Raw genomic sequence first — 14,222 nt, forward strand, 5'->3', positions numbered from 1 at the left:
CATCGGGATGGATATCGGCCTTACTACCTTGTATCACTGAATTCTACCCGATGATAACAACGCAAAGCCCGCGCTCAACCACCACCGTAGTGGTCCTGTCATGGGAACAGCTTCGAGACATGTGGGGGCAACTAGGCCGAATTACTGCTGGCTTTGTTTTGTTGCCGGAGCTTGCCCTGGAAGGTATCTGATGTCGAAGACTTGCATTTGAGGCACTTTGTGTGTCCCCACCCCCGCCGCCTGCAGCGATGCGCGCGGATGACAAGCTTTGAATTGGACCCTGATTCCTCATGTTCGCATGGGCGCCATGTAGAGTCGCTCCACTTCAAGAACTTTCTCATCAATTCCAGGGGCATAGCGGTGGGGCAATTGATCTATGTTTTCATTGATGAGGCGGGCTCATTGGCGACAATATCCGAGAATTACCACGCGAATCCGCCGAAGATGTTCGTCGTTCATCGTCCAACCAGCCCCCATTTCAGGATCACATCTTACGAATCAATATTGGCGATTGGGCTATTGTCTGTCTAGACCCTCAGGTACCAAACGAAGTCAAAACTTTCGCGGCAGCATCAGGGGACAACCAAGGCAGGACATGTGGCTATCCTTGTAAGGCACGGCGCCAAGCTGTCAAAATAACCATGTCTAGTGGAGATCACGGAAAGGGCCTCACGGAAGGGGCCGCTGCATGGACCCATCAGTGACCCTGTTCCCCTGGATCCGCTCTCTACAGCGGCAGCAATCTAGCCAGACGACAAGGGCTGTCAGGGACAAGTATACTTTCTGAGTCAGTGGCATATGCCAGTTTTATCGTTGAAATCGTAAGAAAATCATGCAGAGTGAATCTGATGAGTGATAATAATTGCAACTTTTTGCAACCCTTCCTCACGGGGTACTTGCACCCTTCCACGAGCATTGGGAAACTCCGCGCTGTTGTTGAGCAAATTATCAGTTCACGACCCATCGAATGACTCGGCATACGTGATCTAGTCTATCCCCTTGTTTGATATGCTCAACCTCATAGTGAGCTTCAGTTGCCGCTGAATTCGATTATCGCCAATATTGGTTGTTACGACCGGGACTATTAGCTCATGTATCGCATTCGTCTCTGAAAGATTTGAATACCTGCTACTAGCTTTGAACGAGCACGATACCGTCTAGTATTAGTAACTGAAAATCATCATCAAGCCTCTTGAGTTTCCGAACTTCGGAAAGGATATGCGTGCTGATCACGAACGGCACATACTTTTTATGCTTGATAGTTGCATAACTGTAACGCGTAGACGGAACTTCACGTTCTCTGTCGTGCTCCCTGTCCCTGCCTTTCCCAGCCCTCTCTTCCTTGTGGACCACCTATTTAGAACATTCTCCACTGAGGGATTGTTTCAACTTGGGATGGCTTTTAGCGTGCGGTGGAGGGGAACACAGGCGCGCAATGAGTTGGGATGAACTGTCATATTCGGAGTTTGTTAGAGTGGGGGTGAAGCGACGAATTGGGTAGGTTCCTGTCCGTTTGCCATGCGTCTTACCAGACCTCGCGGGCCGCTTGCCCCTATTCCCAAACCGACTCAATTTTCAGTTTCTTCACATGCATAATTCTTTAACGTTGCATCGACAATGACTCCTCTATTCAAACAACCATAAGGTTTACATCCAGTTCTTAGAATGCGAGAAGGAACCGCTGCAGAGCAGAGTCATAAGTTGTGTCGCAATGGCGATTTTAGGCTCTGTTCCAACCTGGCCTTACTTCATCTCCTATGCAAAACCTGGTGTTTCTCTCTCGATCCAGTAATCAACACATGATATTGGGCTGTACATCAGCCATCTTAATGACGTTCAAATGCTGACACTCGGATTTGTTACTATGCCAATGGAATCATCGATTATGCAAGGACCTTTAAGGTGAACTCTCCAAGAGTGTGTCATATGCTCAACTACGCAAGCCCCTTGCACTCTCAGATAATCCTGGATGTGAGGAGGGCACCCCTCGCCACTTCAGAAACGCTCTCATCTGAGTTGAGAGCTTCTGCGCAGCATTGGCTGACTCGAATCCAAATCCTACCCCAAAGAGCTCTCATCACTTCTCACCGGGACCATGTAAGTGTTTGTTAACATCCATCTGGGCTCTGCCCACGCAATAAGCATTTCTCGATGAGTGATCTTGTTCAAGAGTCGGTTCGTCACTGCATCGTCACAAACTCTATTCAAAGCTCGAAATCCCTCGTATGACAAAAAGCCTTGGAAATTCTGAGCGCCGTCGAGCAGAAAAATGACCAAGTCAGTGGAGACATGGCTGCCTTCCAAGGAAGTCCGCACGGTGCAAGGAAGTTGGGCAGCCAAGGAGCAAGACGGATGCCCTCGCGCTGCAGGATTTCTTCCGCGCTTGCGGCTTCCTGTCTTTGTGAGCACAGTCGAGATGCATACCATTGTAAAATCCTACGAGGCAGAGTCGTATCCGGCGGCAAACTCGGCATCAAGATGATTGCGCTCACTTTTCTTCTCTTTTCTTGAGAACGTCGGGTTTCAAAAACGACACAGCGTCGATGTATAAGAGGTCGACATCTCCCTCTTCATCGAGAAAACCTTTTTGAAGACATCACGCTCACTCAGTCTCAGACCTTCTTTCAAAACCCGCAGATAACACTTATCCACTCTTTTCAAAATGATTCCCTCTTTCAACTACAAGAAGAACGCCGCCTACGCGCCTCTCACCGTCCGTGAGACCCCCTCTACCAACAACAAGACCTCGTTTTCTCAGCTGGCCAAGAGACAATCAACCACTCCCACGGAGCAGAAAGCCCGCCCTCAAGCTTGGGTTGACACCCCTCAGCTGATCTACTCGGCTTGGCCTCAGGCTGCTGGCGACATCAACCAGCCCCTGGGCACGCTCCCCTCGGACTTCAAGATCGGTCTCGTCGGAGCGGGCATCACCAACGTGGTTCTCGCCTTCAACTTGGCCAAGGCTGGCGCTGATGTCACCTTGATTGAGGCGACTGATTCTGTTGGAGGTCGTCTCCGTTCCCTCCCAACCCCTGATGGGGTCAACGTCGCTGAGATGGGCGCCATGCGCTTCCCGCCCTCGGAGGACCTGCTCTACTACTACGCCAATGCCTTCAACTACACTTTCATTCAGAACTTCCCCGACCCTGGCAAGGTGCCTACCATCGTCTTCTACGAGAACAATGCTACCGACTGGGTTGACTCGAACACTCCCCCCTCTGGATTTGAGAAGGTCAATAACGGCTGGATCAAACTCATCTCTGGTGGCCTGACCAAGGGCGGTTCCTCTGCTCTGACCGCGGCCTCTAAGATGACCGAGTGGCTCAGCTCTTCAGATTCTACCACCCGAGCCCAGGCAGTCCCTGAGTGGCAGAAGTATTTGGATACCTTTGGAGATGACAGCTTCTATTCTGCTCTCCAGCGCATCTTTGGCGAGAACCACGAGTGGGATGTCCCCGGAGGCGAGGTCTGGACGGAGGATGACTTTACGCGCTTTGGAACCTTGGGCATTGGCTCTGGCGGCTTCGGCGCTGTGTACACCTCTGGCTTTAACTCCGTCTTCCGTCTTGTGGTCAACGGCCTTGAATCAGACCAGGCGGTCTTTGCCAAGAACACCACCAGCGGTCTCCAGCCAGCCGGCATCCGTGATCTCGCCACCACAATCTGGGACAAGGCCACAGAGCTTGGGGTCAAGACCAAGTTCTCTACCGTCGCTGAAGTTACAAGCGGTGGTGGGGACCCTCTGGGCGGACTTGCCGTCGGCGTCCGAGAGACCAGCTCGTCTGGCACCACGGACACCGAGTATGACCTTGTCATTGTAGGAACTAGCAACAGAGCCATGACCTACGCTTTTACTCCAGTCTCGGAGACCACTGAGGACCCAATTCTTTCGAACGAAGTTCAGCGGGGTATCAACGACCTGCACATGACGGCTTCTTCCAAGCTCTTCATTCGCACCAAGAAGTTCTGGGAGAACCAGCCCGCTGGTTTCCCTCGTGTTATTCTTTCGGACACCAACCTGCCACAGACCTACACTCTGGACTACGGCCATCCCGACTACGGCATGGTCCTTGTCACCTACGCGTGGGAGGACCTTTCTCTGCAGATGATGGCTATCTCGGACCCCAAGGAGCTCCTAGCAGACCTCAAGACCCAAGTCGCCAGAATCATGCAGGAAACCGACTACGCCCAGTATGCCGACTACCTCACTCCCGTCACCGATGACGATCTCTACCTCATTCACTGGCCTCTTGATCGCTACTCCTACGGTGCCTTCTCCCTCGGACTGCCGGGACAGGACGACGACATCTCGGCCATGTTCTACGACTACGAGAAGTTTTCCGTCAACAACCAGAGCTCTCGCGTCCTCATCAACAGCGACTGTACCTCCTTCCTCGGTGGATGGGTCGATGGTGGTTTGCAGCCTGCCCATAACACCCTCTCGGCTTTGTTTGAACAGTTTGGATCTTTGAACCCCTTGGCAGCTTCCTTGGCCCCGTCCGCTCTTCTCAACTCTTCTTTGTACCAGTACTGATCGTCTTTTTCATGATGATGCTGTAATCCTTGATGTCTTTCCTTCTTCAACAACCTTTTGACTTCTACCATTCATCTTTTTGGACCGTATTTTGAATTAAATTCCACAGCTCAATGAGAAAATCTTATCTTCCGAATCAATCACCTGCTTCATCCATAACTTTATGGCCCCATATTGATCTTGTCAGCTTGCGGATTAATGAATTTGAGTATTAATTGAGGAGCGCCGGGTCGGTGATCCAGTCCAGCTCTTTCCTTGCTGCCTGCTTACCATGGCTACGGAAGGATGTAGGTGTACTTCTCCTGCACGAACACAAAAAGGAGCACACGTGGAGATCAACGGAAAGAACAACAAATCAGGCAGGAGATGACGGGGACGGACCACCTCCTTCTCGACAGATGACCAGCGCTAAACACTGCCAAATTCAACGTCACACAAACAACCAACACCAAACTCCGGCCTCAACAGGCCCTTTCGGGACCAATCTAGCTCCGTCGGAACACCATCTGGGCGCCTCCTCGACATGCCGACATTGCATAAACCGCACATTATCACCTCAAGACCACTGATAAAGACAATCTTGAAGGATTTACGCATCATCCAACTTGGTTATGGTCTGCTGTACGGCCGACCACGTCAACGGCTCGGAGCCCAACGATGTCTGCCAAGCCTCCGGACGAACCCCGCATCACTTCTACCCGAACCAAGCACAACGGTCTTTTCCTCATTGGCTATGGACTTTTATCGGTCAATGTATTGTAGACCGACTCGGCTGACTGGTTGGAATACGGTCCGTCTGAGCCTGTCGCAGTCGATTGAGGCTTACCAGCGGTCACCGATTTCCCGAATTCGTCCGGTGGTACTAAGGACAGCAGTCTGTCGAAGCCATACACTGGATGACGGGCTCTGCAGGCGTTATCCCGACAGCCTAGACCAACATCCTCTTCGCCTATTAAACAGGCCGACAGAAGCAATCGTCGGCAGCATCCCATCGAAGCTACACAATTAGGGCTTGAGAAATCAACACCCGACGACTGAGGTAGGTAAAGATGCACATGTTGAGTTCCCCAATTACGGCCATTGATTCTCGTCTGGTTTCTCACTTATATGTCAACACGTTCCCAGGACCGTTCCCAGGACTAACTAAAGTTTGTTCCAAACCCTGTTTCCATTCAAGCCTGAGTAGTAAATCCAACAGAATCCACATATCAACCACTCCGATCCAACGGCATCAGAACGCTACGCCTTTTCCACGCAGTACAAACCTCCACACCCACTCCCTTGGGCTCAAATGGAAAACGCTAAGTATCTCCATGCATATGAAGATGCTCCATCAAATGCCTGCCGGGAATGTCCTGCCCGAGTGGCAGAGCCGACAGTTGGCTCAAAGAGGGGGCAGAGTCAGAGGTTGCCAGACATCATGATCTGACTATCAAAGCACAGGGTGGCTGTCAACCTGCTACTACAGCCAGCGTGGGCGTGGGGAGCCGTCACACGAGCTTACCAATAGCTTTTGGAAAGCCTTTTGTTCGCGAATGAACTGTTCGGCTGCTCTGTCGCGGAACCAAGACGGTTGCCGGCAGTAACGTCATTGGGTAGAGTACTGAGACATCTCTCCTCGAGTCTCTCATTGACGCATTGATAGTGCAGGAAGTTCGAGGTACTCGAGGAAATTCCGCAGCGCCGAGTCTCCGTTGTCGAAGGCTTTGGCGACTGGAATCATCGCATTCCGAGCTCCCGAGCAACACTGCAACCCTTTCATTGGTCTGGGCAATCGAACTCCAGCATGTGGCAGTGGGAGCCCGGTCTCCATTGGCTATCATTCATGCAAGTCATCCCCTTGCTCCAGGTTCGACAGAGAAAATTCCACACACTCTTTCCCAGCATGGAAGCCAGCGCATCCCTGCTGGCCAACTCAGGCTACTGCAATCAGTATCGACCATGACGACGTACTTGCAGAGAAACGTGGAGGTGCCAGACCTTGGAAATGCACCAGATAACGACAGCCATGTAACTGAATCTGTCTCCCCCATCCGGCAGCAATCGGCGGGATTATCGCTATCGTTTATTCGTTGGCTTGAAGCGGCATAACGTCTGGGAAAGCCGAACGACCGCCAACGACATTTCGGCGTTGGGAATCGCATTCATGGCCTCGCAATGCAGTCCAGCCATCGAGAAGCAACCGGGCATCATGCAGTCATTCTTCACCGACAAAACGTGGCGGCATGCAAGCCAAACAACATGTGACCACGGGGTGCCCTCCTCCGCTGTCATCAAAGATGACGAACAGTACCGCAGAAGCCATGATGATCTTCTGCAAAACAAGCATATCTGCAGGGCGTCAACGCTGAAGAGTTGGGCTCGGATACTGCGTTGACTCTGAGCAGCCTCCAATCAGACGGAATACCGTCGAGGCGGTCGACGACGTTGTCCAAGCTGGCCTGAACGAGACATGCCAGGCTGTTGCTTTGGGCAAACACAGCCTGGTTTGGGCCCTTAAGTGTGATGGTTGCATAAGAGGCGAACGCAATCTTTCTCTGTCATTTCTGATCAGATCAGCCAACATATCGCGTGGCAGTCGCGGCTGTCGAACAGCGAAAACTCAGCCCCAAGGGTCCATCCACACGTTCTCTTAGACAGCTTGGGTCAACGTACGAGAGTCTTCCAATTACAGTTTAACGAACATGTCTTTCTTATTACCGGTAGTACGGAAGCCGTCCAGAACAAACATCTCGAGGCTGACAACGACAGAGATCCCATCGACAGGGCAAGAAGAGCGAGAGGAGATCCAAGCCGAAAGAGAGCAGCAGCAAACAGGGAGGGGCACCGCAAACGGCTCCATTGAGCTTTCTCTTTGTCGTAAACGAGTTCGAAATATGTGATGGCGAGGATGGTCCCCTTTGCGACAGGTTTGGCAACCCTCTGCCACCAAATACCAGCGCAAATTATGGCACCGAGAGCCCAGGCACTGTTTGGCGATACGGGAATGGGACCGTAAGCCAAGCAGATGGCTATCTCTGGAGACGACCTCAGCCAGGACAGCCAGGCAATATCGCCTATGAGTACCAAAGTCTGGACGAGTATGGTCAACAAACATCGCTCGATTACAACATGGGAGTTCATAGTACTCACAGCGTTTTCAACTGCTGGCGTTTCCTTCCATGCATCTACGCGGACGCTGACACGTCCATCGTCGAAGACTTAGAAGTCGAGCATAGATGGATGCAACTGGAGTTCGACCACGACTCTCGAGAACCCGGGATGACTCGCATCAGTGGTTCCGAAAGATACGTCGCCGGCAGAAACCCATCATGGATACCCAGTCTCCTGCCCGAGACATACGCGCTGCCGCAGTCCCAGTCCAGCAGCTCGCCTCAATCGAAGGGCCTCGGTGGTCCTCTTGGGATCATAATCGGACTTATGGCCTTCAACAGAAGACCTCGTCATGCCGATTATGTGTTTCAACAGGGCTGGTGGAGGAACAATCGTTGGACAGGTGGGCCTCGTTCCACTCATGCGGGTCAGAATCAACGCTTTTCCCACCGAGACTGACTTTTGAAGATACCGGCGGCTGACTCCTAGTTCCGGTGCCAGAGCCAGACTCGAAAGGTCCGCCGCGGGGAGTACTGGTACAGATCTGCTACGACGAGTACTCCAACCCGCATGGTTCCAACTTTGAGACCCTCAATGACTTTGAAGAAAACGGCAAAGCCATCATTGGGTAATCGGAGTTATTAACTTGGTATTCTGGTTGGTAGCACGTGGCCAGGGTGACCACAACGACATCGCGAGGTCATCGCGACCTGAGCATTTCGCATGCATTTCAGATCGGGGCATTTAACGACCTGACGACTTTGGAGACATTCGCATCTCGGAAGAGTTCGGCGTTGGGCGTGATCTTTTGAAGAATTTGATATATTTCATGCCACCAACATCATGCGTCCCTCCTGTTCTATAGACTCCTGGTCATGGTAACCCCTTACTCAGGGTCCTTGCGTGAGCCTCCGACGTGTCTACCATCGTCCAGCAATCGAAGATGCATGACCCAATCCACCTTTTCGCTTAGTAAAATAGCTTGGGTTGCAATTAACGACCCCCTTCCCAAACCGCAAAACAAATCCTCGACGTTGTGTCTTACACCGCGTCGGGCAGTCTCACGGCTATGTCTCCTGATTGAGTGATGTATCTGACCCATGGCAACGAGGGATATTGCAACTAGAAATTGTTAGTCGTGTACGATGAGCGGGAGGAAGAGGGAGTAAACGTACCTTGGGCTCTGTAATCTTGAGGTACCGAACTTGAATACCACTTGTCGTGAAATAGGGGATCTCAAACTTGACCTGGATCGGCCTCTTCGCACCCTTGCCGGGAGCGCCTACACCACCCATACTGCCACCGAAGCCACCAGTCATACCACCGCCGTGCTCGTCGTCGCCTCTGACAGACGGCAGACCGAGCTCTGCCCTCATCAAGAACTCCTTGTTACCACCAAACTGCTTAATCTTCCACACAATGGCGCTCTGCTCAGGGGCATAGTGGACAGCGCCAATGTTGGTCCTGAAGCGCGGGGTATCGGCGTCGTCGGGGACGGGAACGATAATTTCGACGTTGTTTGCCGTACTCCTCCGCTTGAACTGGGCCTTGGCCTTGAGCATGTACTCGATACGCGACCCGCTGTGGCTCTCAACAACGCACTCGACCCAGATCAGGGGCTTGACCTGGGTGTTGAGGCGGTAGCTCATGAGCTCGAACTCGCCGTCGGGCGGGATAAAGGAGATTGTCCTGTCGTTCTCGAAACGTGAGAGGCGCACGCACTGGTGGAACTTAACGTCCTCCATCTCGATGGCCTTGCCGCGCGTCGTGCGGCCCGTCGTCTCAAACATGACCTTGTCGTTGAGGCCGAGGCGCAGCTCGGGCATGCCGGAGAGGTAGCACTTCATCTTGATCGCGCCGAGGATCTCGGATCGGAGGACGTTGCCGTTGGCGCTGACGAGCAGGTTCAGGGACTCGACGACGTCGAGGAAGACCTCGTTCTTGCGGTAGCGGATACCCTCGGAACGCCAAGAGACGGCGTTGGTAACGGCGATGGGCGGGCGGGCCTGGATCTCGAGCTTGTGCGACTCCTGGGTGATGTACTCCTGCAGGATCTTGGATTCCGTGGTCTGGGGGTAGCCGAAGTCCATCATCTCGTCGAGCAGTTCGTAGATGATGACAAAGTTGTCGCGGATGGATTCCTCCTCGAGGGCCTTGAAGTATTCTGTGAAGACTTCGACGATCTTGTGGAGGAAGAGGAGGATCTCGGCGGCGTTCGTGTTTCGTTTCGTGAGGGCGAGGAGGTAGAGGTTGTTGTGGCGGATGTAGAGATACTGGCGGTCCTTGGTCAGTCGAGGTTCGGAGAGACTGGACCGTAAGCATCGATACGTACGTTGATGCCCTCATGGGAGAAGCATGGAGGCACAGCCGATGATTCTTCTTCGGCTTCACTAAGAAGGATAGGGAACTTCTCGACAGCTGACATGGGAATGTCACCGCGATAGTTTCGGGCAAGGAGGGTCTGTCGCACGTCTCGTCAGCATATTTTGGTCCATCGACACGCGAGCGAGCTTCGCAATGCGCACCTTGCCCTTCAAATCGAGGAAAAAGACGGCGGAGGCCATGGTGGGTGTGATGCCAAGGCGGGGGACGGATCGAGGGGCAGCCGCAGAGCGAGGCGGTGGATGTCAATTGGCACGCTGGCCAGACGAACTACGGCAGAAGAAAGACTCGTATCATGCAATTCGTTCAACGAAGCAGCTCGGCAATGTGTCAAGACGTTGGGAGAGGCAGTGGTTGGCAAGGTGTCATCAATTCGCGGGTCGTGTCGTGGTGACCGCGCGCAGGAAGCTGGCGACATTGAAACCACGATGTCTCCTTGGAAGGTAGGGTGCACGGGCCATGCAATGACAGCCTTACGTCTTGGGCAATAGGTGGCTGCTGTCGCTGTGGCGCGAGTCTGTGGCGCCTCTCCGTAGCGTAAGCAGGCAGATAGAAGTCGGGCGGGTGTCTTATGTAATCTTCCAGAGGCGCGCAGTGCTAGATCACGTGCTTTGACCGGACTGTGGGGCGCGGCTGGCCTACATCCCAAAATTTTCCTCACGGCCATTGCTCGTTTGTTTCTTCTCTTCTTCACCGCGTCCATTAGACAGTGCAGCGCATTATTCAAACCACGATTGGACTGGCATTCTGCTGGGATCATTCGTGTCGTCGTTGATGTGATAACTGCGATTTCGAGACGCGTAGAGGAAAACTAATTGGTTCCATAAGAACTGCCCGCGTACCGTGTTTCTTGCTTTCGGGCGGAAAATGCGACTGTTGCTTGGGCGGTGTCAGAGGGACCAGACATACTACGTCGGAATTTCCGTATTCGTCTTCATCATGCCGCTTTTGTTTTCCCTTGACATGATTTGCCGACGAGCTGTTGCCTTGCTGCGACAGACAGCTGCCAGATGACCCGTCGCAACAACCCAACATCTACGGCCAGAAGGGTTCTATCACAAGCGCGGCTTCTATGCATGGAATGTCGGCCCTGCGGCTTTTCAGCCAGTTCCTGACGCCGAGGCTCACGAGCTGAAGGCTGGAGCTCCGCTGACAGGTGCCCTTCTGCCCTTTGGTTCGGAGCTAGCAGAAGGGTCCTGCTTGAGTTTCTGCGGCTGGCCTCTTCCAGTGTAAACCCTCATGCAATGTCCTCCTGACAGCCATAAGGCAAGGGGAAGGTTGCGGTGGGCGACGCCCGGCCCGCTGGCAGATCTTAGATGTTGGGTGCTATCCATGTGTATGTATGTGCGCCGCACTTTTTGATGGAGTATACTTCGATAGAGGCTGCGATGGGCATCACACCCCCCTCCCTCATCATCATCATTATCCAGCCATGCAGAGTTAGACGCCCCCCAATCTTGAGCCGGAGCCAACCTGCGAGTTTATCTCGTGAAAATTGGGAGGACGGGCAGTTTGGGAGCTCGTGCTCTGATAGGAAACGCGGCCGATCCACTTGTTCGGGTCTGAGATGTCATCACATGGCCAAAAATCGTGCCGGAAAACTAGTCAGGAATAGCGGGTAGCAGATGCGCCTGAGTCGCGCATTGCAGTCGAACAACCGAACCGAACGCTGAGCAGAAGCCGGATGGCGAGAGAGGCGAGGCGGGATGAGGGCAGCAGGCAGGTGGCACGCAGGCCTTGGAAATGGGGGAGTTTGTTTCCAAACACATGCAATACCAGGGACTCTTGGCAGAGGTGGTCGGGCACCTCAAGCAGGTCTTCTGCCATGGGCCATGGCTCGTGGGAGAGTGCTGGCTCCGACCCCCGAGTTCCGTTGTCTCCGACGCTCCGCTGATGGTGGCCTCTTTCGAAGCCGGAGTGTGTCCGGATATGCATGTACGTGCGTGTATCGTGTATATCTGTATCGTGTGGTGCCAATCAGTTCCCCACACTTATGATCTGGCAAGGAACCGCATGGTCAGGTCAGGGCCGTCAGTGGTTCACGAGAAACAAGCCAGTGGCGGGCTCCCAGCGAAACCGAAGGCAATGGGTGGGTTGCGTGAAGGCGACTCCTGCTAGCGGAAGCCGGCGGAGATGGCATTTTGCGTTTGGGAGGAATAAGGTAGGCATGGAAAATCCATGGAAAATAGTCAGTGTTCGGGACGTCAGCGAGAACCGACTGGACCCTGGGGCGGATCTTGACAAAATTGCATGGTCGGTTGATGGTCATCTGGCCCCCCTTTCTCCATTTCTCCAACTCCAAGACTTTCGCACGTGATATTGCGTGTTGCGATCCGGTGTCGGTACGAGGGATCGAGACACAATGGCTGGGGGAAAACATCAGACAGTCCAAGGGAACAATAGGGACGGGTGAAGGAAGACAAGGGGAACGATGAGAAGGAAAAAAAAAACATGAAAGTCAGGCTGTCTCCAAGTCTCAACATGGCGTGGGTGTCCTGTCTGGTGGATGGTCCTTCCGTCCATTTTTTACGCTTTCACATGGAAAGAAGGCGTCCGTGCCTGGGGTGACGTAGCGAGAGGCAAGAAACAGACCAATCAACAGACGCGCTGGCCTCTTTTGCGTCTGGGGCCGAATGCCGGCTGGGCGACCGTTGGTGTCCCGTGACGGTTGACGGGGACAAGTGTTAGGCGCCCCGGTAGGCAATATATGGAAACACTAACAGCGCCACTGCTGCACATGCTAAGAGACTTGTTCATCCCGTCCAGTCAGATGCATGTGATGACGGCCCCAAAGAGGTCTGACACGTGCTTCCCCAACTTTGGCCCTGATCTTCTCTTCACCCCTGAGACCATGTACCAACCAGCCCGACCTGTGTCAGGGCACTCCCTCGACGACGGGCAACGAGGTGCTTCCCTGCGGTGCGTTGATAGCAGCGGTTGAAAAAAAAATATGGTAGGTAGGAGACTTGCAGAAGGATTCAAGCGATCAACAGCAGCAGCAAATGGGCATCGCCATTATTCGAAAGTTTTCCGCCCCAATTCTGCTGGGCGCGCATGCATGTGCCTTGAGGGGGCGTAAGTAAGCGGCTACACACATTGTTGACCGAGGAAAAGAAAATAATTTATGCGGGTGGTCGACGCACAAAGATGCGGTCTGCAGCCGTCAGGCCAGAGGTGTCGGCGCATCGTGAGACTGAGACTGGGTGAGACTTTTGGAGACAGACGTTGGGCCACCAACGTGTCGCTCAGCGCTGCTGTTCAGCACTCAGCACCGCCCGCCCTAGGGAGTAATCATCTGTCAGCTGCAACGCGAGGTAAGGTTAGGTTTTGGGGAGGAGAGGGAAGGGGATGGGGGGTTGCCGGCTGTCTGACGGATGGACTGGGGTTCTGAGGCCTGACAACAAGCTGACTCCCGGAGTTCGAATTTGTTTCTTGGTGTAACCGACTCCCACCCCAACGTCGTCGGCTATTTCTGCGACCTCGTCGGGCGAGCTTGTCATGTCACCTCAGTGGGCAGAAACAAACACTAGGTATCCGTAGGTAGGACGGCAGGCAGCCAGTGCCTCGGACCCTGCAGGCTCCCAGCGAGATGGACAGCTGCTGGTTCTGCTGTTGATGTAGCTGCTGCTGCCGCTGCTGCTGCACCAGCGATGCAGACGGGACGCAAGACTGCAGATGGAGGGCGGCTGACCTGTCCACAAACGGGAACGTGGACGGGCAGTTGGCAGTTGATTGGACGTGCTGGGGGCAGGTTTGAGGGGGATACGTCGGACCCCCATCACCGCCACTCGGAGGCTGTAAGTGCTGGAATGTGGGCATATGGGGGAGGTCGATCTGACAGAGGTCAGGGTGCTGATGAATTCTCTGAGTCTGAGTCTGAGTCTGACTGGTTCCCCCCTCTGGAGGCGTGTTATCACCCCCACCGAGGATAGATTGATGAATCAAACAGCTGGGCAGACGAGAGGCGGGCAGAATACCGGAAGAATGTCACCCTCATGTGTTGGATGTTGCAGATGTTGCAGTCGGGGAACTGAGATGGACTGCATGCCAGAGAGCTGGCCGTATCGTATCGTACTCATGCGTAAGGTGAAATAGGCAACCTCGTCGTCGCTCGTGTCAAAACGAAGGAAGCAGTGACTAACTATCAAGCACTTACCTCAGTGTCGTGGTGTCTTTTCATGCTCCTCGCCTCTTGCCTGTGTTGCTGCAGTGC

The 14,222-nt window shown here is 53.6% G+C and overlaps 3 protein-coding genes across 3 annotated transcripts; 2 read left to right on the forward strand and 1 right to left on the reverse strand.

Annotated features, from left to right (window-relative positions):
- Positions 1–2,662: 2,662 nt before the first annotated feature.
- Positions 2,663–4,534, forward strand: GCG54_00001272 (Tryptophan 2-monooxygenase; the record flags this gene model as incomplete). The annotated part of the gene is made up of 1 exon (XM_045401390.1): positions 2,663–4,534. The coding sequence occupies one exon, from the start codon at positions 2,663–2,665 to the stop codon at positions 4,532–4,534; it is 1,872 nt and encodes a 623-aa protein (XP_045258392.1).
- Positions 4,535–7,300: 2,766 nt separating this feature from the next.
- On the forward strand, positions 7,301–8,259 carry GCG54_00001273 (uncharacterized protein; the record flags this gene model as incomplete). Its single annotated transcript, XM_045401391.1, has 2 exons — positions 7,301–8,054; positions 8,129–8,259. Coding segments are annotated over 2 exons (885 nt in total), but the record flags the coding sequence as incomplete, so codon positions are not given.
- Positions 8,260–8,668: 409 nt separating this feature from the next.
- On the reverse strand, positions 8,669–10,191 carry GCG54_00001274 (AP-1 complex subunit mu-1; the record flags this gene model as incomplete). Its single annotated transcript, XM_045401392.1, has 4 exons — positions 8,669–8,749; positions 8,803–9,909; positions 9,960–10,088; positions 10,153–10,191. The coding sequence occupies 4 exons, from the start codon at positions 10,189–10,191 to the stop codon at positions 8,669–8,671; spliced, it is 1,356 nt and encodes a 451-aa protein (XP_045258394.1).
- Positions 10,192–14,222: the final 4,031 nt, after the last annotated feature.

Source organism: Colletotrichum gloeosporioides (assembly GCF_011800055.1).
Source record: "Colletotrichum gloeosporioides strain Lc1 chromosome Unknown consensus_85, whole genome shotgun sequence".
Lineage (NCBI taxonomy): Eukaryota > Fungi > Ascomycota > Sordariomycetes > Glomerellales > Glomerellaceae > Colletotrichum > Colletotrichum gloeosporioides.